At 37.8% G+C, this 21745-nt stretch overlaps 2 protein-coding genes across 4 annotated transcripts; one reads left to right on the top strand and one right to left on the bottom strand.

The window, feature by feature from the left end:
- Nucleotides 1–86: 86 nt before the first annotated feature.
- Nucleotides 87–7191, bottom strand: eIF5 (eukaryotic translation initiation factor 5). Of its 3 annotated transcripts, none has more exons than XM_090180838.1 (10): nucleotides 3941–4077; nucleotides 3694–3818; nucleotides 3397–3523; nucleotides 2652–3215; nucleotides 2508–2589; nucleotides 1995–2437; nucleotides 1777–1929; nucleotides 1384–1710; nucleotides 681–806; nucleotides 87–615 (listed from the first exon to the last, which is right to left on the bottom strand). In XM_090180838.1, exons 4-10 carry the CDS (start codon nucleotides 2724–2726, stop codon nucleotides 481–483), a joined length of 1341 nt encoding a protein of 446 aa, XP_090036964.1. In that variant the 5' UTR covers nucleotides 2727–3215; nucleotides 3397–3523; nucleotides 3694–3818; nucleotides 3941–4077; the 3' UTR covers nucleotides 87–480. The 3 variants fall into 3 exon arrangements, with proteins under 3 accessions (XP_090036964.1, XP_090036965.1, XP_090036966.1); XM_090180839.1 differs by having other exon boundaries at nucleotides 3405–3523; XM_090180840.1 differs by lacking the exons at nucleotides 87–615; nucleotides 681–806; nucleotides 1384–1710; ... (1 more) ...; nucleotides 1995–2437; nucleotides 2508–2589 and adding exons at nucleotides 5409–5489; nucleotides 5557–5784; nucleotides 5850–6098; ... (1 more) ...; nucleotides 6398–6797; nucleotides 7095–7191 and having other exon boundaries at nucleotides 2725–3215; nucleotides 3941–5352.
- On the top strand, nucleotides 6822–8834 carry LOC149936163 (uncharacterized). Its single transcript, XM_090153642.1, has 2 exons — nucleotides 6822–6831; nucleotides 7531–8834. Exons 1-2 carry the CDS (start codon nucleotides 6822–6824, stop codon nucleotides 8832–8834), a joined length of 1314 nt encoding a protein of 437 aa, XP_090009768.1.
- The last annotated feature ends 12911 nt before the right edge of the window (nucleotides 8835–21745 follow it).

The following is a 21745-nucleotide window of genomic DNA, read 5'->3' as shown; positions in this document are numbered from 1 at the left end:
GCTCCGAAGTAAAGTTAGAACACTGTCGCCATCCAGCGATTAAAAATAGACTAAGTAGTTGCAAATAAAAAGGAAAACTAACAATAAATTTTGCAAGTGCTTTATTAAATTTCACATTCAATGGCACAAAAATACAATTATGGATTGATCCAAAGGACAAATATTATTCCCAACCCCAATAACCTTTTTGTTCAAAAACATTAACTTTCTCACGAGGAAAAATGTGATTAAAAGAAACCATTTTTTCCAAAGTGCGTTACTCAGTTTAAAAAAAATTAAGACTATCAACGGAGCCACAATAAAGTTCGTAAATTTAGATTCTCACTATTTCAAAATGAAAGGGAAGATAAATATTTTACCACAGAAACAAGAAATAGGCCTATTTATTAACTTGGGAGAAGGGGTTATACTATTAAAAAAATTAGAAAGGTGGTATTATCCAAAAAAAGATTAGTAAAAAGTTTACAAGAATTCAATATTTTATATAGCATCAATATCCAAGTCATCTTCACCCTCATTCTCAATTTTAGAGGAGTTTTTCACTACATTCGGTTTTGCCACAGGTTCTTTCACCTCCTTCAATGACTCTATGTGAACGCGATCCGAGTACACAACCTAAAAGAAGTAATTATGAACTATGGCCCGTCAAACTCCCAAATTCAGATGTATAAAAGTTTTACCTCAACAGCTTCTTCTTCTCCGCTAGAACTTTCTTCAATTTCAGCTTCTTGGAGCCAAATGATAAAGGGTTTAGCCTTCTCGTGAATCTCCTGGGCTATTTCTTTGCTGACATATTTCTTAGAAACCTTCAAATTCAAATGAGATTAAAATTTCCCTCCAAATGAGTTATAAAAAGTAAGGGTGTGCGAGTCCTGTTTTTTGAAATTCGAGTAGAGTCTCGAGTCTTAGAAACTTGGACTCGCGAGTCCTCGAGTCCAAATATTAAGGACTTGATCGAGTCCTCGAGTCCTAAAGAATTAGGTTTAAAGCTTTCGAGTCCAATACGAGTCCGGAATGTTTTTAACGAGTCCAATTCGAGTCCTAATTTTTATCGAGTTCAATTCGAGTCCTAAGTTATCGTGGCCAATTCGCCTGAAATTTATTTGCCGCTGTTTAAATAATCATTAAATTTGTAAATTCATTAATAGTGGTTTCTAATTAATTAGTATGATATATTTTAATTTTTAGGACTTTTAATAATGGACTCACCGGGTAATTTTCAAATTATCTATTTACTCGAGTCCGCTTCGAGTAATTATGTACCCTTTTCGTGGGAATCGGGTACCCGTGCGAGTAATAAAATTACGTATTCCGAGTCCGAGTCCGAGTACTCGGACTCGGACTCGATAACGAGTACTCGCACAGCACTAATAAAAAGTTTACCTTCTTTGACCATTCAAGCAAGACTTCTTCTTCAATAATATCATAATCATAGAGAGATTTGAAAATACGGGGAACTAATTTCATCAAAGTGTCACGATGCAGCTTAATGACTTGTTCCAAGCCACCTAACAGATATTTCTGGGCCTTTTGGTTTTCGTTGGTGAAGCGCAAGAAAAGCAAGCGGTGTGTCTTAATCTGAGACAAAATATTCTCATCAAAGAGAAGCTCGCAAAGAACCAAAGGAGCTTTATCTTTGATATCCAAACGCTCGGCTTCTCCCAAAATTTCCTTTGCAGCATTTTCTAGAGAATTTTCCATCTTGCGTTTCTGAAAGGTAAAAATTTATTAAAATCTTACAAAGTCATTAGTTGGACTAATCCTCCTCTATATTACCTTGACATACTCATAAAACAAATCAAGTCTTTCTTGAGGAGTTTTCTCCAGATCATCGTTAAGCATGAGACCCTTCGCACTGGTGGTTAAGGTCTCCATACGTCTAGCAACTGCATCTTGGCTTGTGTCAACACACCAATCATCATCTTCATCCTTTCAAATTCTACATGTTTAAGCCATGCATTGAGGTTAAAGCTATATAAAAAAAATGGTCTTACCTTATCACCCCAAGACCCTTGATCAGAGTCTCCCCCCTGTTGAGGGCTATGGTTACCATCCTCTCCATTTTGTTTCCCTTTCCCTCCATCCTCTTTGGATTTGCGTTTGCTCTTTTTACCAGATTGCACAGATGCTCCTTGTGCAGCTGGGTTTTGATTGGGTGGATTTTTAAGGATAAAAGTAGCCAGTTTGTGGGTACTATCCAGAGTTCCGCTGTAGCCGCAAGCTTTACATTTGGTAGTGATTAGACCTTTTTTGATTAAGCATTCGATAACAGTTTCAGGGTTGTCGCAAGAAGGGCACAGTACATAACGCCTGATGAATCCATCTAGCAAATCTTGAAGTTTCGGAGCTTCATGCGAACCATTTACGATGAAGCGTTCATTTTTTAAATCAAACTGCGTTTGGGCACCCAATTCGCATCCGAAGTACTTGGTAGGATCTAAAAAGACGGTTATACATCAAACAACTCTGGAATATCAAAAAGCTAAGAGTAATTAAAGAAAACTTACAAGTTGGGGGTCTGTTTAAAGCTTTAGCTACTTCCACCATATTTACGATTACTGTTTTAATACCATTACCCTTGCCTTCAACCTTCAAATGTAATTAAGTTAGCAATATACTTTTTCCTAAACTAATTTAATGTTTTATCGTACTTTAGCAATGATTTTGGGCATTTTGTATCTGTAAAACTGATCAGTGAGGCTTCGGTTTACATTTACGCTACCCATTTCGGCGACTTTTACTTATTTCTTTATTCCAATGGATAAATAAAGGGGGAGAGGATGGGGAAGAGTCAGATCAAAAGGTTGGGCTAAAGCCCGGGCAACAATTTTTTAACCAATGTATTTTTTACAGTATCTAGTTAAAAAAATTTAATTAGAGTCCCAAGTTAAATTCGTGGCTAAAGAGATTATTTAAAAAGGTACTTAAACAGAAAATTTTGAATCTTTGGTCTCAAAGTGGCTCCAAGCATAAAAAATTTAAATAGCTCTAGAATAAGAGATAAAAGTTCAGCGGTGTGGTGGGGAAACTAGATATAAACCTAAAGAGGGTTGAGGTTGATAGTGACCAGATAACTGGTTGAGAAAACTAAGAGAAAGGGAAGGAAAAGAAAAGAGTGTAGAAGAATGCTTCGAAGCTATTTTTAATAATGACGTTTTGGTGCCGTTTAAAGTCACGACCGGAAAGGTTGCACTTTTCTGTGATGGCAAGGATGTCTATATTAAATAATTTAAGTATTAAGAGTATGAACAAAGTTTTCTTATTTTAAGGTGGGGACATGATTTGTTTTAAAGAAAAACAGAGTAAAAACCTTAATACTACTGGATCAATAAATTTAAAAAAGTAAGGTTTCACGCAATCTTTCTTTAATACCAAGTTGGTAAACTAAGGTGATACCTTGGTACCTGATGCTCTCTGGGACTCAAAGTTTCTTGGAAATGCATAAACCTTTGTAATACGAGCAAATCAGGATGCTCGGTAAGGTAATTCCGATAGTGAACTGGATTTCCACGACCCAACAGATCTGTAACATTGTGACATAGACAATATAAGAGTCAGTTTTTAGCCTAATGTAGGTGTTGAACGAAGGGAAAACTAGGCTTAAAAATATCATTGGCTTCAAGGATTGTAAGATAAAATAATAGGCTTAATTCGGTTGCAAATAATAGTAAAATTAAGAGCGTTTTTTCTTACCGATCCAACGTAATAAAGCCTTCATATACAACTGTTGACCAGCGCGAAGAAATTGAAACTTAGCCACTGATTACTTTTCTAGTTGAAATAAGAGTTGAGAAATAAAACTTCCACGTTAGCAAAATCTGTCGTCAAAAAAAACACTACAAATTACAACTAAAAAAAGAAAAGGTTTCTCCAACATTAATTAACAATATGGATTTTAAAAACGACTTTATTTAAGCCTAACTGCGCTAAAATTCCTCACCAACAATCAATCGATGACCAAAAGGAACTTGTACGGTAGGAAAGAACGGATCCTGACCACGTTAGCAGTCGCGAAAGAATGCGCAAACTTCAGAGACATTCGCGAAAATGACGTAACACATAACCCATGAGACGTCAGGACAATAAACCAATAAACCACATTTATAAAATTGTACACCAATCCCGACTTCGCACGTAATAAACCACGCCTTTACAATATCTTGGCCTAATGCCAAAAAAGTACTAAATTCAGTTAGTAAATACGCCTTGTTAGTTTTTTGGTTACAAGCCAAAAAAAAAGACAAATTAACTAGTAAAATTTTCATATTTCGCGTGCCCCTTTAAATTCTTACATCAAATATTTTTCAATATTTATCTCTTTAATGAACCTCTTTACACTTCTATTATAATTCGTTTACCTAAAAAAATACTTTGTACTTCTTCAATTAAATATACCACATAATTAGAACACTGATACCTAAAATGGAATGATTAAATTATTGATATAATAAAAAAAACATATTATACTCTTATTCTGTAATAGGTCTTTCTATAATATAGTATGTTCCAATATTTTTGTTTGTCTTAGTTCTCCTGAAGTTTTAAATTCTTATTGGTGCATTAATTTCTGATTGAAACTAATTGTGAACCACACAAACCGCTGGAGGATACCTTATCAGTCTTAAATCTGCAGAAAAAACATTTCACATTTATAGGAAAATTGCTTATGCGATTTTAGCAACACAAACATAAGTCATTTCATATTATAGAGAAACACCCATTCAACAATCTCCAAAACAACTTATTGCTGCAACATTAACTTTACATGTTCGGATCTAGAAGGCTTATTAACCTGAATTTTGGACCCTAACATGTAGTTGTTTTTTCACGAGTAAAATTACAATCCTTCAGTTAACTAGATAAAACATTTAGGTATCAGTTACAGTTATAAAATATTAAACATTTTTGATAGGGTACCAGTGTGCATTTAAAATATTTCAAATTTATGTAGTTCAAGTTGCTATTTCTTCTGTTTTATATCAAGAGATGTGGTATAACGTAACTAAATATATTATTCAACAAGTATAATGTGTAAAATCAATATCTACCATTAATTTAAAACAAAAATATTGAAATAGATAATTTAAAACAAAATATTTTGGATACATGATTAACATAGAATTTAGTCACAAACCAATTCACAACACCAAGGTGTTGTCTTAGCTAAGGCTAATAATAAATATTTTAAACCCATTACGGATGAAGTTGCTATTGTCATACCCCACTCCAGAAACTGATAGAAAATTCTACCAACTTTCAAACTTGTTATAGTTATATATGTATATAAATTCAAGTTCTGTAACTGCGATATTTTAGCTGTAATCCCTCCAACTCTTGATGAGCAAGTTCATCCTTTAAAATGATAAAAGTATTAACATTTTTAAATGAAAAATACAAATAAAACTTACATCTTCGGCTTTGGAAGAAATAGCCATTCCTTTATCTATCCACCGAATAGCTGTTCCATAGTCAGTTTCATTTATATAACACTAAAATAAAAGTACATTTTGTGTCACCCTGATGATAAAAGATTTAAATTTTTATTTAATTTTTTACTTTAGCCAGTAAAAGAATATTTTCTTTCCAAGAAGGAAGTAGTTTATCAGCCTTTAACAAATGTTCAACAGCTTCTTCATTAGTTGCGGTGGGTGGTTCGGCAAAAAGCATGGAAGCGGCTTTCCTCTCTAACCAACTTAAATTGGCAACTTCAAAACACCATCGACCCAACAAATGGTGCAAAGTTGGGTCTTCGGGTTTTAAGGACACAGCTTTTTCAACATGTTCCTTTTTTAAAATAGTGAGAAACAAATATTAAAAAAAAATCAAAAAATTAAATCCATTAAACATACTCTAAATGTGTGGCCATTTTTTATCTTTTCTTGGACACTAACATATTCGCCTAAAGCTCCTAATGTAATAGCGTACCACTTATGAACTTCAGGATCATCTTTAGTTAGTTGTAAAGCTTTAGCTGCGGCTTCGTGAGCTTTGAAAGTTAACTCTTTCTTTCTATTATCATCGCCTTCTTTTTGAGACGTTAATTTGGCAAAATGGCAAGATTTTGAATATCTCCACAAAAAAGCACTTGCATTTTTAAACTATATAAACAATTAATTTTTCACACTTTGAAATATCAGTTAATATAAAAAATAACATACATCATCTTCTTTAGATGACAGTTGATTAAAAGCTTTTTGTTTGTCAGCACTGTTTCCGTCTAATAGCTCATCAATTTTATCCAGGAAATTAGAAAACACAGAGGCTGTGATGCTCCCACTAGAACTTACACTTTGAGGGCCATTTGCAGTGGCCCATGACAAGTTGTCAATATCATCATCCTCTCCACTAAAAAAACACTATTTTTTGGTACTGAACATAAAAAAAAATGATAACTTACGAATCAGTAAAATCAAAGAACTCTTCATTTTCATCACCACTGCTTTCATTGTTACCAGTATGACCCGTTTTGCTAACAGCATCACCATTTAAGGAACTTGGTTTACTCTTCAAAGACCTTCTTTCAGATAATGAAAGCAAGTGTCGTCCACTACGTTTTGAGCTGCTGGTATTTAATGAAACACTGTCACCAGTTACTGTTGTTTTCTTAAGCTCCTCAATCTCTTTTTTAAGAATTTCAATGGTTCCAGAGAGCTGTGTCAGTTCTTTCGTTACACTTCTATTCAATTTGTAATACATATAAATTCCACTTATTCCAACAACAACACCAGCTCCTAAGGCTGTGATCATTGTTAAACGATCTCGTAGCATGGAATCCATTTTGTTTGTTGTGTAATTACCTGCAGGAAAACATTTTCATAAAAATGGAAGCAGGTAAGATATGAAAACACCCATCCCAAGGAAATGTTTTACTCTTGCTTAGCACAGAAAATGTATAATCTGATGCCCAAATTAAAATACTTTAGTCAGTTTATATATAAAAATACAAATATTAACGACTAACGAGCAGGAAGCCAAGAAAGCTAGAAGTATAATAACTCTATAAATTATCCTTAAGCCTTGGCTTTAACTAATCTTAGATACATTTATGTTAAAACATATTCAAATTATATCTAGTCCAATGAAAATTTTCTTACCTAATATACTACAGTACTACGAATATTATTCTATGTGTTGAGAAAATAATTATTATCGCACATTTAACCCATTTCACTTTCAAGGGTCACCCACGTCAGAATTAGCAGACGAAACAATAAGCTAGTACTAATACTACTTACTGAGCATGCGCAGTTAGTATGGCACGCCAGACAGGCTGAGAAATAAGGATGATAAAATTGGCGAATAAGTAGATAAGTCCATTATGAAAAGGGATAATAAAGCTAAACCCTAAACAAATTTTAAGAAATTTAAAAACTTACTATTAGCTCGTACCAATAGGTCTTCGAGCAAACAAAAAACGCGAAACTCGGACCAAATAGATCTTCGAGCTTCTGCTGACCAACCCCTGTACTCTAACCACCTACAAGACGTCGGAACTTGCCTCTATAATCTACACCAACCACGTCGATATAGTTGCTCTCACGGAAACTGGTCTCAAACCTGAGGTCTTTGATGGTGAACTGAGGCTGCCGCAGTTTAATATATTCCGCCGGGACCGCTCTGGTTCCCAAAAGGGAGGGGGTGTCGCTCTCATGTTTCCTACTTCCTGCACTGTGCTGCAGCACCATATCCTGTCACCATCTGACTCAGACACCCTCTCCTCCCAGTACGGGCTGGATTTCCTGATTGTTCAGTGTTCCGTCCCGGGACGTTCGTTCCTGTTCTGCCTTCTTTACCGGTCTCCCTCCTTTGACAACCACACTAAACTGCTAGACGTCCTACAAGCCACTCTCCGCTTCAATGCAACTCTTCGCTCGGAGTTAATACTGCTGGGGGACTTTAACTATCCCTACGTAAACTGGTCCTTAGGACGCACTGTTCCCCCAGCTGATGCCACCACTAAGCGTTTTTTCGAAATGGTCACTGACGCCAACTTAACACAGTCCATCTACTGTCACACCCGTTTGGGATATGTCTTCCAGCGCCCTAGTATACTGGACCTTGTCTTCTCTATTGAAGAACACCTTGTCTACGATGTCAAACAGCTCCCTCCACTGGGTAAAAGTGACCACAATGTCATTCTCTTATGCATCGCCTGCCCAACACCATCGGTGCCTCACCGCCAATGTCGTGACTTCTTCAGAGGGGACTACGACTCGTTCGGTACCTTTATCTCCCAGGTCGACTGGCGAGCGGAATTTGGCTCTGGCGATGTTGAATTCTGCCGGGCCCATTTTTCGGCCATCCTTCATGACGGTATTCAGCGTTTTGTTCCTCTTCGGGTCATCCGTCCTCTTCGTCCGGCTCATTTCTCTGCACGCTTCCAGAAATCTTTACATTTTAAAACCACTACCTGGGCGCAGTACGTGCGTTCTAAACGCCGTGGGTACTCCCAATCTCGGGTTGCAAAGGACTACGCTGCGTACAAAAATGCCAGGAATGCCGTAACTAATGCTAGTCGGAACTTTAAGCGCAAATTTGAAGCTGACCTCACTGCGCAAGTTGCTTCCAATCCGAAGGTCTTCTACAGTCATGTTAATAGATTGCGGCGAACTAAATTCACCATTACAGCGATGAGGGCCTCTGATGGCCAACTTGTCACTGAACCTAGTTTGATGGCTACTATCCTCACTGACCATTTAATCTCTGTTTCCTCTACTGTCAATCAATCATTTTCGCCCTCTACTGTGCCTCCCAAACCCTTGGCAGTACCCAGCCTTCTCTCGACTCCTTTTCTTGTACTGCGGCTGATGAACACAAACAACTACTGTCGTTGAACTCTACCCAATCTGCTGGCTCCAATGGGCTACACCCGTTCCTGCTTAAACTCCTAGCCAATGCGCTCGCCTCTCCGTTATGCATCATGTACAATATGAGTTTCACTACAGGGATTGTACCCCAGCAATGGAAGAGTGCCAACATCACTCCGATTCATAAAGCTGGCGCCCGTGACAACCCTGCCAATTACCGCCCTATTGCCAACACCTGTCACGTTGCTCGAATTGGAGAACGCTTGGTTGATAAACCCATCCGTGCCTTCCTGGAGGCCACCAGTTTTCTCCATCCGTCTCAACATGGATTTCGCGTCAAACATTCTTACACCACTAATCTCTTGTCCGCCACCAACGACTGGACGACCTGGTTGGATGAGGTCTAGCCTGTCGATGTCATTTATCTAGACTTCAGAAAAGCGTTCGATACCATTCCCCATTACGGGAGCTGCTCTCACATGGCTCTCCAACATGTGATCGGGTCAGTCTGCTCTCCAGTTGTCCGCTTTCTTCAAATTAGACACTCTTCGCAAGACCAGGGGTCATGTAGCAAAAATATTCAAACCACGGGCCCGGACCAAACAACGTCAATGGCACCTTGCTTTCCGTGCTATCCAAACTTGGAACTCCCTCCCCGCAGATGTACTTTCTGCTCAATCTCGTTGGACTTTCCGCTGCCGCACTCGGGAGTTTCTCCATTCTACCGTTTAATTTTTTTTCTTGCTTTTCCACTTGTGGGTTATATACAAGCTATTCTAGCTTCGTAACTTGTATTTTTCTTAATAATAAATAAATAAATAAATACTAATCTCCACCACTCTCCCCCTATTCGGCTTTCCGTTGCTATGCAACTCATTTTGAAATTTTTAATATTTAGGCTTAGTTTCTCTATTTGGCGTTATAGTCGCAAGCCAGATTTCCCGCACGGTACTGACGAGTCCCTAAGGCCAAATAGGACGAATCCGGTGTACCGTTGGAATTTCTGGCTATTTAATTTAATTTTTCACTCGAAGATCTATTTGGTCCGAGTTTCGCGTTTTTTGTTTGCTCGAAGACCTATCGGTGTTGTGTTGTTTAATTGTACTGATTAAATAATACTGATTGATATGAAATATATTTACTGAGATCATTTATTGTTACATGGTCGAGAATCTTTTACATATATGTCTGGTTCCTAGGTTGTGTTCCCCCCAGTGCCCTCTATGTGTGTATACAGTCAAGGTCGTCAAGTTCAAAGGTTAATAGAGTTCAAGGTTGGATGTTACAATAATCGGTACGAGCTAATAGTAAGTTTTTAAATTTCTTTGTTTAGGGTTTAGCTTTATTATCCCTTTTCATAATGTACTTATCTACTCATTCGCAAATTATATCATCCTCAACAATGCAGTCCATAGGTGGTTCTTTTTAACTTAACATTGAGAAATAAGGGCTGCGTTCAACAACTATCAACGGAGAAAAACTGTTGAGTTATCGTTGAGTTCTTTTAATCAACGCTACGTCACAAAAATCTAAAAGTTGTTGTACGATTCTGGCTTAACGAACAAAATATCGTCTGCTACCCCTCCTTTAACTTTTGTCGAATGACGTCACGACACCGATGAGCAACGGAAAAACCATCTCGCTCAGCCGATGTTCCCGCTGAGTCTCCGATGATCAACGTGACGTCAAAACCGGAAGTCAAAAAACCCGTTCAGCAAAAAAACCGCTGTTAGGATTTTTTTAAACTGGACCTGTGGCCTAGGTTGTTTAATTAAAAAACTGGCCAGTGGCCACTTACCATTTTTAATCTTAATAAGGCTTTCATAATTTATGGTCAAATTATCTATTCTTGACAATATGTGCTAGGGCATAGGCTTAGTAGGTTAGTTATATAGGCTTCGTGCGTAGTTTAAATTTTGGTCATAAGTATCGCCGCCTACCGACCGAGTTTTGAATTTAATATATGAAAGCTGTCTGCTCGTTCAAAATTCTCTATGCATAACGGATGAAAGTTCAACCGGAAAACCTAGAAATTCAAAAGGTGTCTGCTATTTTTTCACATATTACAGATATTAAGGCAGCTAGATAGCGCTATATTTCCTAAGCTCGAAGCTTATAAATCTGCTTAAGCAACTGCTAAATTCGCTTCTTCTATACTGTGTGTAGAGTGTAGAGAAGACAGACTCACGACACCCAGTCACCCATCCATATTGACACAAGGTCAAGCACACAGCATAGAAGCAAAGACAAAACAATTTTAGCGATTAATATAAGGGTTTTTAATGAACTAAAATCTTGAAGGGAAAAACTTTGAATTAATTAAGTGTTCACCAGGGCCACTAACACCCCAAGCATTTAATTTTTAAACTGGCGATTAGCCTGTGATATTGCCTTATTTCTCACACTGACGCCAAACAGGTCTTTCTTGAGTTCTTGAGTTCGGTTTTTGCTCAACAAAGAGTTAAAAACCCATCACGTCGAGACCAAGAATGTATTGAAGTTACTAAGAATATTTCAGCATAGAATTAACCCCTGGTACCATCCTCACAGCTTTTGTGGAGAAAGTTCGTCTGCATTTAAGGCGTATTCAAGGTCACACCTATGGTCACACCATATAGCAAACTTGAATGGGAAAGCAGACGAATTTAAGCTACAAAGGCTGCGAGGATGGGAATCAGAATCCTGTAGTCCAATATTCTTAGTAACTTCAATACATTCTTGGTCGAGACAGGGAAGCATTACTCGTACAGGTCTATGGCATGCCAAAATGGACAAAATTCGACTTCCACTCACTCGTGCTCAGAATACGAACACAACGTAAAGTCGTTGCAAACTTAAGATAAAATTACTCTCTCGCTCGCTCATTAGGTCGACTATTCTTTTAGCCGAAATTCTGGTCGGCCAAATGAGCAGCCCATTTGACCGACTGCTCATTTGGCCGACTGCTCATTTGACCGACTGCTCATTTGAACGACTGTTATAATATAGCCTATATATACTATGTCTTTAGTGTTAGGTTGACTTATAGATTGGGCGATTTATTTTAAGTATTGGCGCCTGACGGCGCCGCGCACTCACTTCGCTCGAGCGGGGGGGGCCGGACCGGTGCCCCCCAGCCCCGTTCTTTATAACCAAGCTGGGCCTTCTAAAACGCGACCTAGAGGACAGTACCTAGCCAAACGCACCTAGTATCGTCCAACCGCCAAATGAGCATTCGGCTAAATGGACAATCGGCGTAACGTGTATTTTGTGGTCGGCCAAATGATAAGTCGGCCAAACGAAACTCTCCCTCTACATCGTGTAGCTCTACCTTGGTGGAGAGAAGTATTCTGGAGTGGAAAAGTCGGGCGCCAAATGCGGCTTTGTAAAATTCCCATCATGCACTTTTTGGTCGGACGTCATCAAGCCAGAATGATGGCAGATAAAGCTGACGTCCGACCAAAAACCGGGGTAGTCTGGGTAATTCTAACAGCAATAGGCGGGAAAGGACGTTCTTATTACCGCTATGGGATTTTCCACTCCAGAATACTTCTCTCCTCCAAGGCTCTACAAACATAACGTTAAGTCGCTGCATACATAAGATAAAATTACTATCTCTCTACAAACATAACGTAAAGTCGCTGCATACATAAGATAAAATTACTCTCTCTCCCTACATCGTGTAGCTCTACAAACATAACGTTAAGTCGCTGCATACATAAGATAAAATTACTCTCTCTCTACATCGTGTAGCTCTACAAACATAACGTAAAGTCGCTGCATGCATAAGATAAAATTACCATCCCTCTCGCTCAGAATACGAACACAACGTAAAGTTGTTGCAAACATAAGATTCTCTCTCTCTCTACATCGTGTAGCTCTACAAACATAACGTAAAGTTATTCATACATAAGATAACAAGTTGGCAAGCCAAAATATACCTCTCCTCGGTAGAATTGTCCTTAGTGGTATTAATTTCTCGAGATAACCCTTAAAGATATATCTCCGCAATTTAGAGTTATTTGTTAAAAATATTAACCCATTTCTATCCCGCCCGGTATAAAATTTTAATTATAATTAAAATAATTGAGACGAAACGACCAATTTTAATTTATTCAGAATATCATAAGTTAAGTAGTTACAACAGTAAGTTAGACGTACTATAACAATGCACAATTGAATTAAACCCTTTTACAGAACAAGTTTATCAGTTAAATATAATACGAAGCAAATTTTAATGAAAGAAATATCTACAGAGGCTTTTTGGAATTACTCGCTTACGAAATACTTGCCGCATCTTTAACGCTCATTTTATTTCAACACTCGCCCTTGATGAAGATACCGTAGATATCTGGTAGTGGACGACTCGTTCACTTCCTGTTGACGTTGTGACGCATACCACATGAAAAAGACCAATGCCGTCCAATTTCCAATATCATATAATGACTCGCACACCCAAGAAATCATTGACTGCGTTAGAAATCGTAGATATCCAAATATCCACACCAAATATATTTACAAGAAGCAAAAACCTTACCATCAACAAAGCACAGAGAGCCACTTGACTAACCGCCAGCTCTTAAAGCAATTAACGTTAAATTATCTCCTTTGAATTAACAGAACTATATATAGGTCGTTAAGAAAGTGGACCACCCACAGGGTCTACCCTTTAACCCTCTAATCTCGGCTGACTGCGCTAAAACAAGATTTAACCTTTAAAAAATACCAGATTAGGCCTTCATAAATTCATTAATAAAAAAAGACTTTATTACCTATTATGCTTACGATGCCTGTCTTAATTTCAGTGAATCTAAGCAGCTATCGGTGGTTCTGTGGTAGAGCGCTCGACTGCCAAGCCGAATGGTCTGGGTTCGAAACCTGGGTGGCGCATTTGTTTTTAATCAATAGAGAAACGCTAAATTAGAATTTCTTCGATGCAATAATTTCAATTTCAATTCTATTTCAATTAAACCAAAATTTCGTACTTTATTAAATACGCTTCCGATAAAGCTGAAGGTCTAATTTTCAATAAGGCGTAACAAGTGTCGGTGGTTCTGTGGTAGAACGTCCGCCTGTCAATCAGGAGGTCTCGGGTTCAAATCCCGCCCGATGCGATCGCAAATTGATACTAAGACCAATACCGTGTACAACTGGTGTAAACCCTGCCATCGGACGCTGAGAGGTAGCATTACACTCAGCACTCGGTCCGTCCCAAAGTCATTAAGAAGAAAATACCTCTGGAATACCGGTCCTCTAAAATTTACAGTCCGTGGATTATGAGAGGCGTCTCTTCCTATTCCCGTAACGTTAAAATTTCGTACAAGACTTTGAGAGCGCGCGCCCATAGGAGAGGTTACTATACTATCCGACACACGATGTCGCTACTGGAGAATTTTTAAATTTTGTAAACATCCGGAAAGTTTTTCATCAGTTATGGCTGTTAAACATAGTTGAATTATGCTAATTTAAAATTAATAAAATTCAATTCCATGAAAAATAAAGAAACGTAAGTACAAGAAAGCGGACTATTTATAATATTTTGATACTAAAAGAATTATTTGTTTGATTAACCAAGGAAATTCATTGGAAATTTTATGAACGAGAACAGAGCGTTATAACTTAATATGAGGAAACATTGAAGTTGGTAAAAGGAGATTAATGTTGTATTTTTAACAGTTTCCTATCTAATCTTTTCTGGGTTTTCGTGTATTCATGGTTGAGATCTTGTTTTTTAAGGGAACTATGTATGCAGAATTCTATGAAAAAAGATATCATGTTTTGGTATGCAGTTGCACATGGAGAATCTTCATTAGCTTTAAAATATTTCTTGTCAATTCTTTGAATGATGAATCTCTCCAAACGTCCTTTAATATTTGTCATGTACGATAAAAGCTTAAAACTGGTGTCAAATACTTAATTCATTTGTCTCCGTTACAGAAGAATTCTTTGCTGTTTTGAAAGCTTTAAAGTAAAAGAGCAGATTTGTTGGGTCAACAATTGGATTGTCTTTTTTGAGTTATGCAAGAAGAGCATTGAAGGTTTGAGTAGCAGCGGTGAATTAGATATCCTGAAATGTAACTAAGAACATTTTGTTTTAGCAGGTTTGGACTTCCAATAGAATTACAAAATTCTAAGTCTTCATCGGAACATTGCCCCTGGCTTTGCGAGACTACAAGATTTTCAAAATTAGAATCCGGTGGTTTCAAGAGATTATTCACAGAGGCCGCCCTGTATGCAGCTCGAAATTGTTGTGGATTGGGATGATCACGGACTCGCGGTTGCCTCCTTTCTGTCTTATAGATCCAAGAAAATTATCTACAAAATCTTGGCTAATCCTGTCCGTTAATAAAAACTTAATTTTGGTTTTATCCTTTAGATCTTCCCAGAGGAGTAGCAAGGCTTGAATTGAAATTACCATTTTCTGAAATTTCCAATGGTGTAGAGTCATTAAGACTGAAAATTGTTGGCACAGCGGATGGTGTGAGCCTATTTTTAGTTCTAATATTCATGAAACTGGCATCAATGAAATTATTCGCGCAAATTCTATGGTTAACGTGTAAATATTCCGTAGTTTTATTTGTAAGCCCATCATTATTTACATTTTCAGCCACAAAATAGAACTAAACTTTATTAAGTTAATATGCCAATAAGCCTATCTAATGAAAATGCGAATTTACCAGTCTTTTTCCTTTGGAAACTTAAAAAAAGATGAACAAGGATTTCTTGTTTTCAATATTTTACAATTTAAAACAAAAGAATATACCCCAGACCCACTAAATTATTTAAAAACCTTGTAAAACTAGCATTAAAAATCTGGAAAGTTTTTGCGTCTCTTTTAAACCTAGCATCGAAACGCACGCGCTGTGAGAACGGCGCCACTGGTGGCGCCATCGCTCTTACGGTAGTAGTGGACATTTTTGGGAAAAAAAAGTTAGTACGCTTTTTTGAAAGAGAGACGCCTCTCATAATCTTTACACTCTCTGGTAATATTAAAAAAAAAAAACATCTCCCTAACCGCCAGGTAGATCAGTCTGGATTTTTCGTATATTATTTTACTCTAATAAAAAGAAACTGAGTTATTTTATAACGTTTCATAGATAACCAGTAGATATGATTTTTGGATTGGATATATCTAAGATATTTGGACATAGAGGCCTGCGCCGATCCGATATGGGTCGGCGGCGGCGTTTGACCAAAAATATACTGCCGGCGTTTAGGCCTACGTCGGCGGCGTCTTCGGCGTGGCCAAAATGACCGGCGGCGGCGGCGTACGCCGGCGTTTGTATAAATTTTAGAGCTATTTTTTGTAGCGACAGTTTAAAAAACACGCGATCAGAAGGGTGAGGGCAATACCGACTCGTACTAGTCCTTCCATGGACTAATTAATGTACTTCACACAGGGACGCCCCGTTTCCGAATATTTGCTTCGGGCGATTGTTAAATGCGCGCTCTGGCGGCGGAGTTAGGAACTAACGGAAAACTAGGGTCAACCGGGAAAGAAGGAAAAAAAGGGGGTAGGGACATATCGATAAACCAAGCAATATTTAAATTTAAATGGAATTAAAATGTGGATAAGCCTTGGTTATATTAGTGACTCTCTCTATTGCCAAGATAGCAATGCTGGAATCTATTGACGCTAAGTGAAAGTGCTATTACTCTGCGTCGACCGAAATCCGAAAACCAAATTATGACGTTCGACGTCGTGTTCAAATGTCGTTATTTTCGCGTAAATGAAATTATAATTAATATACCAAAAAAAAATGTATAAAGAAAAAAAAAGAAACGGCGGCGCGCCGTTCTTTGTATCGGCGGCGCGACCGGCGCGTTCAAAATTAACGGCGGCGGCGGCGTTTAACAGCGGCGCAAGCCTCTATTTGGACATACATAGGATATCCCGTAGACCATATTGTGTTTGCTGGGATTGTTTTTTTTTAATATTTCCTTAAAGGAAATGCCTTCCAGTTTTTAAGCCAGTTTCAATAACTCAAGTTCATTTACATCTGATAATATACCGGCGTTATCTCTTCAACTTCTTCTTATTGACTTTTGGGACGGACCGAGTGCTGAGTGTTATGCAACCTCTCAACGTCCAATGGCAGGGTTTCCACCAATTGTTCAGGGTATTCGTCTTAGTATCAATATGCGATTTATTGGCGCCGACCGGGAATCGAACCCGGGTCCGCTGAGTGCAAGAGATTTACTCTAACCACTAAGCTAAATAAAATGAGCGTTAGTGATGCGGCAAGTATGTCGTAAGCGAGAAAAATACAAATACCCTCTGTAAATATTTCTTTCATTAAAATTTGCTTCGTATTATATTTAAATGATAAACGTGTTCTGTAATAAATTTTTATTACGATAATCTTTGCCGTATACCATTCGCAAAACTTAGGTATATTAACTTACAAGTTCACGTAAAGACTACCCGTTTATAGCTCTACCACAAATAGATCGAAATTTAAAATATAGCTTTTTGTCAAATTACCTTGCAAGTTAAGTCAAAACCAATATGCATTAATCAAGAATGAATTTATGTACTTAGAATATGGGAGACCAAAAAATCCAAAGCAGTCGGACTTAAGCTTAATTACATTCAAGGGTATCTTTTTTTTGAATTTGTGCAGTAATAGGAATTTTGGTGTTTGAACCATACCCAAATGTTTGATATAAATTTCCTAAAATAAACATATTTGAATCCCAGTTTAAGAATTTCTTTAAATCATTTTTCCACTAATTTCAATAATTTAAAAAAATTATGTTTGTCGTGTTTTGCTTACCTATTTCACTTTTGATACTTTACGTCTATCTAACGATAGGAAATCAAATGACCTCAACAGCTTATGAATTGGTTTGCCCACCCGTGTATCCTGAGGGTGGGCGGTGGCCACTCTTTAACATAGGATGGTAAATAGTATATCTAACTATAGGAAATCACATGGGCTCAACAGTTTTTATATTAGTTTGCCCACCCGGGTCTCCTGATGGTGGGCGGCATCCACCCCTTCACTTAGGGTGGCAATTAATATATCCAACGATAAGAAATCATAAAGCCTCAAAAGCTTTGTATTAGTTTGCCTACCTGTGTCTACTAAGGGTGTATGGCTTAGCCCACTCGAATACACTGATGTGGAACTAATATTACGGCCTGGGCCGGCTTGTTACCTCTCCGCGTGTCTGTCTGTCCGGGCTGCGAACGCGTTCGCAGTTTCTTGGAATTAGGGAAAAGGTTTTTCCAAAATCGCTCTCTTTTGTCATTGGGTGTATTATAATTTTCTTTTGTGAATTGTGACTGTACGTGAATAATTTTCGACGTTTGGGGCGGACCGAGTGCTGAGGGTTACGGTAAACGTTTCAACGTCCAAATGGCAGGGTTTCACCAAATGATCACGGTATACGTCTTAATATTATTATCAATTTGCGATAGTATCGGGCGCGAATTGAACCCGAGACCTCCTGCGTGACAGACGAGTGTTCTACCACAGAACCACCGATACATAAAATTAGAAATCAGCTTAGCGGAAGAGTATAATAATACTTTTTAGGAGGGCTTATACAATCACCGTGTCTGTCTGTCTGGCCTGCGAACGCGTTCGCATTTTCTCGAAATTTCTGCGTTCGCAGTTTCTCGAAGGGTTGGCAAAACCACCGTGTGACGGTGAGCGTTAACGGATTAATTTGCGGTTGGGTTTGGTTTGGATTGTCTTTTTTTCGTCAACGCTCACCGTCGCGATAGTTTTAGTTCAGTTTGATTGAATATTTCGTTATTTGTGAATGTTGAGTTCGTGTTGTGACGGTTGTGGGTGTTGAGTTTGTGCTATGATGGTTGTGGATGTTGAGTTTATTGTGTTTGTACGGGCTTTTTCTCTCGAACTTCTTCTTAATGACTTTGAGACGGACCGAGTGCTGAGTGTTATGCAACCTCTCAACGTCCAATGGCAGGGTTTCCACCAATTGTACACGGTATTCGTCTTAGTATCAATTTGCGATTCATTAGCGCCGGCCGGTAATCGAACCCGGTTCTGCCTCGTGCAAGAGATTTACTCTAACCACTCAGCCACCAGCGCTTGCTAAATTGCGGTGTTTTTCTAAAAAACAGCTTTGGCGAAAGTGTTTTAAGCAGTTTTAAAGTTATTAACGTAAATTTTCCCTGTGCCATTTTATTTTTTTGATATGTATAAAATTTTCAAATGTGGATGTTGATCAATTTGTAGTTAAATACGATCGTCGTCAGGAGTTGAACCCGTGGCACATTCTTCGAACGCGGACGTTTTACCGATGAGCCATTGACGTTTACATCTTTAAAGTTTAAATACTAGTAAAACCGGGATAAAAATAAACGTAATATTTGTTTGGGTGGGAAGATTATAAACACCTTACGTAGATGTTTATTTTGTTTTAAAGTCTACATTTTTTTACGTATGAAAATTTAAAGATCAAATCTTGTTTTAGCGCAGTCAGTAGATAAGATAAATTGTAGAACCCGTTAGTTTTTTTTTTAATTTATTTAGTTTTTTCAGTCGTATATTCTTATCTATTGTGTTTAGCGCATTTGTTTTCAAGCTTAATAGTTCATTTATGAGCCGGGAGTAGTGGCTCACTCCTGTAATCCCAGGCGTCCGGGAGGCAGAGTTTGTGGATGGCCGTGTGAGGACGACCACCAATCCCCCAACGGGTGGTCGGAATACTTCCGCCACGGGTGTCCCCACCCCTGTCCCCACGTATCCCCCCGTTGGCGTGGCCGTTACACATATCTCGCCCTGATTAATCAGTTATTGTGTGCTGGTGTCTAAGGCCTTGGGTCGACACCGCTGTGTGGATGTCAAAAAAAAAAAAAAAGTTCATTTAGGAAGAAAATATCGAGTTGCTCTGGTTTTCAACTCGGTCGTCATTACTTCGTAATTTATTTTAAACGTTTTCTCGACTGATTAAGATGTTTAATGCAGTTCATCGATTGGGTTCGTTTGTGTTTATTTATAAAGAACCCTAACTATTCCGTCTCCGGTCATTTATTGATATACGTTTAGTCAAGTGGCTTTCTGTGCTTTGTGAATGGTAAGTTTTTCGCTTCTTGTTAATAAATTTTTTGTTGGTGTGGATATTTGGATATCTACGATTCCTAATGCAGTCATTGATTTCCTGGGTGTGCGAGTCATTATATGATATTGGAAATTGGACGGTATTGGTCGTTTTCATGCGGTATGTGTCACAACGTCAACAGGACGTCTACGAGTCGTCCACTACCATATATCGATATTATACGGTATCTTCATCAAGGGCGAACGTTGAAATAAAATGAGCGTTAACGATGCGGCAAATATTTCGTAAGCGAGAAAAATAAAAATACCCTCTGTAGATATTTCTTTCATTAAAATTGGCTTCGTATTATATTTAACTGCTAAACTTGTACCGTAAATAGGGTTAAATTCAATTGTGCATTGTTTTAGTACGTCTAACTACTTAATTTATAATATTCCGAATAAATTAATCTCGGTTGTTTCGTCTCAATTATTTTAATTATAATTAAAATTTTATACCGGGCGGGATTGAACCGGGATTACGTTTTTAGTAAATAACTCTGAATTGGGGAGATATATCTTTAAGGGTCATCTCGAGAAATTAATACCGCTAGGGACAATTTTTCCGAGCAAAGGTATATTTTGGCTTGCCAACTTGTTTACGTATGAAATTTTAAAGGTTAAATCTTGTTTTAGCGCAGTCAGCAGAGATAAGACCGTAGAACCCGTGGGTGGTCCACTTAGTTAGTTTTTTGTAATTTATTTACGGGTTTTCTAAATCGACTTAGGTATAGTTGTATTAATGCATGTGGTGTCGTTTGTTCAAGTGGCTTTCTGTTAATGGAAAGGTTTTTGCTTCTTGTTAATACATTTGGTGCGGATATTTGGATATCTACGATTCCTAATGCAGTCATTGATTTCCGGGGTGTGCGAGTCATTACGTCACAACGTCAACAGGAATTAAGTCTACGAGTCGTCCACTACCAGATGTCGAATATAGATATTCTACGGTATCTTCATCAAGGGAGAGTGTTGAAATAACCTGAGCGTTAAAGATGCGTAAAGTATTTCGTAAGCGAGAAAAATACAAATACCCTTTGTAGATATTTCTTTCATTAAAATTTGCTTCGTATTATATTTAACTGATAAACTTCTACTGTAAATAGGGGTAAATTCAATTGTGCATTGTTTTAGTACGTCTAAATCACTGTTGTAACTACTTCATTTATAATATTCTGAATAAATTAAACTCGGTTGTTTCGTCTCAATTATTTTAATTATAATTAAAATTTTATAACGGGCGGGATTGAACCGAGATACGTTTTTAGTAAATAACTCTGAATTGCGGAGATATATCTTTAAGGATCATCTCGATAAATTAATACCATTAGGGACGATTCTTCCGAGCAGAGGTATATTTTGGCTTGCCAACTTATTTATATTCTCAATCGATTTAAGACGGGAGGCCATCCGTAACTATTACGTAACGGCCTAAAAAGTGATTAAAACGCGCCGTAAAGTGCAATCGCCCTACTCTAATGACCCCCCGAAAAAGAACTTGTCCATGTGACTCGTTCGTATGAGAAGGAGAGGGGTGTGTTTAAAGGGGCATTCATAAAAGGAATTTCTTACATTTTCTTCACTTGGTCGGTTTTTAGTATAAAACACGTAAAGTTAAACTTAAATTTAAAATACTATTTTTCAAATCGGAAATAAAACAAAATTGCAAAGAAGAATATATATTCTTAAAGGGAATAAAACCTCCAACGCGTTCTTTATGAAAGACCCTATTAATTTCCTTTATTCCCTTCACAATCAGCGATTATCAGCGGGAACGACTCATAATTTCGAAAAACCACAACCCCGAATACAAAATTCCCATAAATTCCCATTTCTCCGAATTCCCATAACTCAGAATTCCCATTACGTAGAATTCTCATATCT

Source organism: Leiobunum rupestre, chromosome 7 (genome assembly GCF_980474605.1).
Source record: "Leiobunum rupestre chromosome 7, qqLeiRupe1.1.hap1, whole genome shotgun sequence".
In the NCBI taxonomy this organism is placed as follows: domain Eukaryota; kingdom Metazoa; phylum Arthropoda; class Arachnida; order Opiliones; family Sclerosomatidae; genus Leiobunum; species Leiobunum rupestre.
Note: the sequence above shows the minus strand (reverse complement) of the source record. Positions and strands in the feature narration are given on the sequence as shown.

Excerpts from the sequence above, each read along its gene's own strand:
- eIF5 (XM_090180838.1), bottom strand. The coding sequence starts at position 2,726 with ATGGGTAGCGTAAATGTAAACCGAAGCCTCACTGATCAGTTTTACAGA. Across the intron at positions 1,930-1,994 it reads AAGGGTCTTGGGGTGATAAG|GATGAAGATGATGATTGGTG; the intron begins GTAAGACCATTT and ends AGAATTTGAAAG. Across the intron at positions 616-680 it reads GAGAAGAAGAAGCTGTTGAG|GTTGTGTACTCGGATCGCGT; the intron begins GTAAAACTTTTA and ends TACTTCTTTTAG.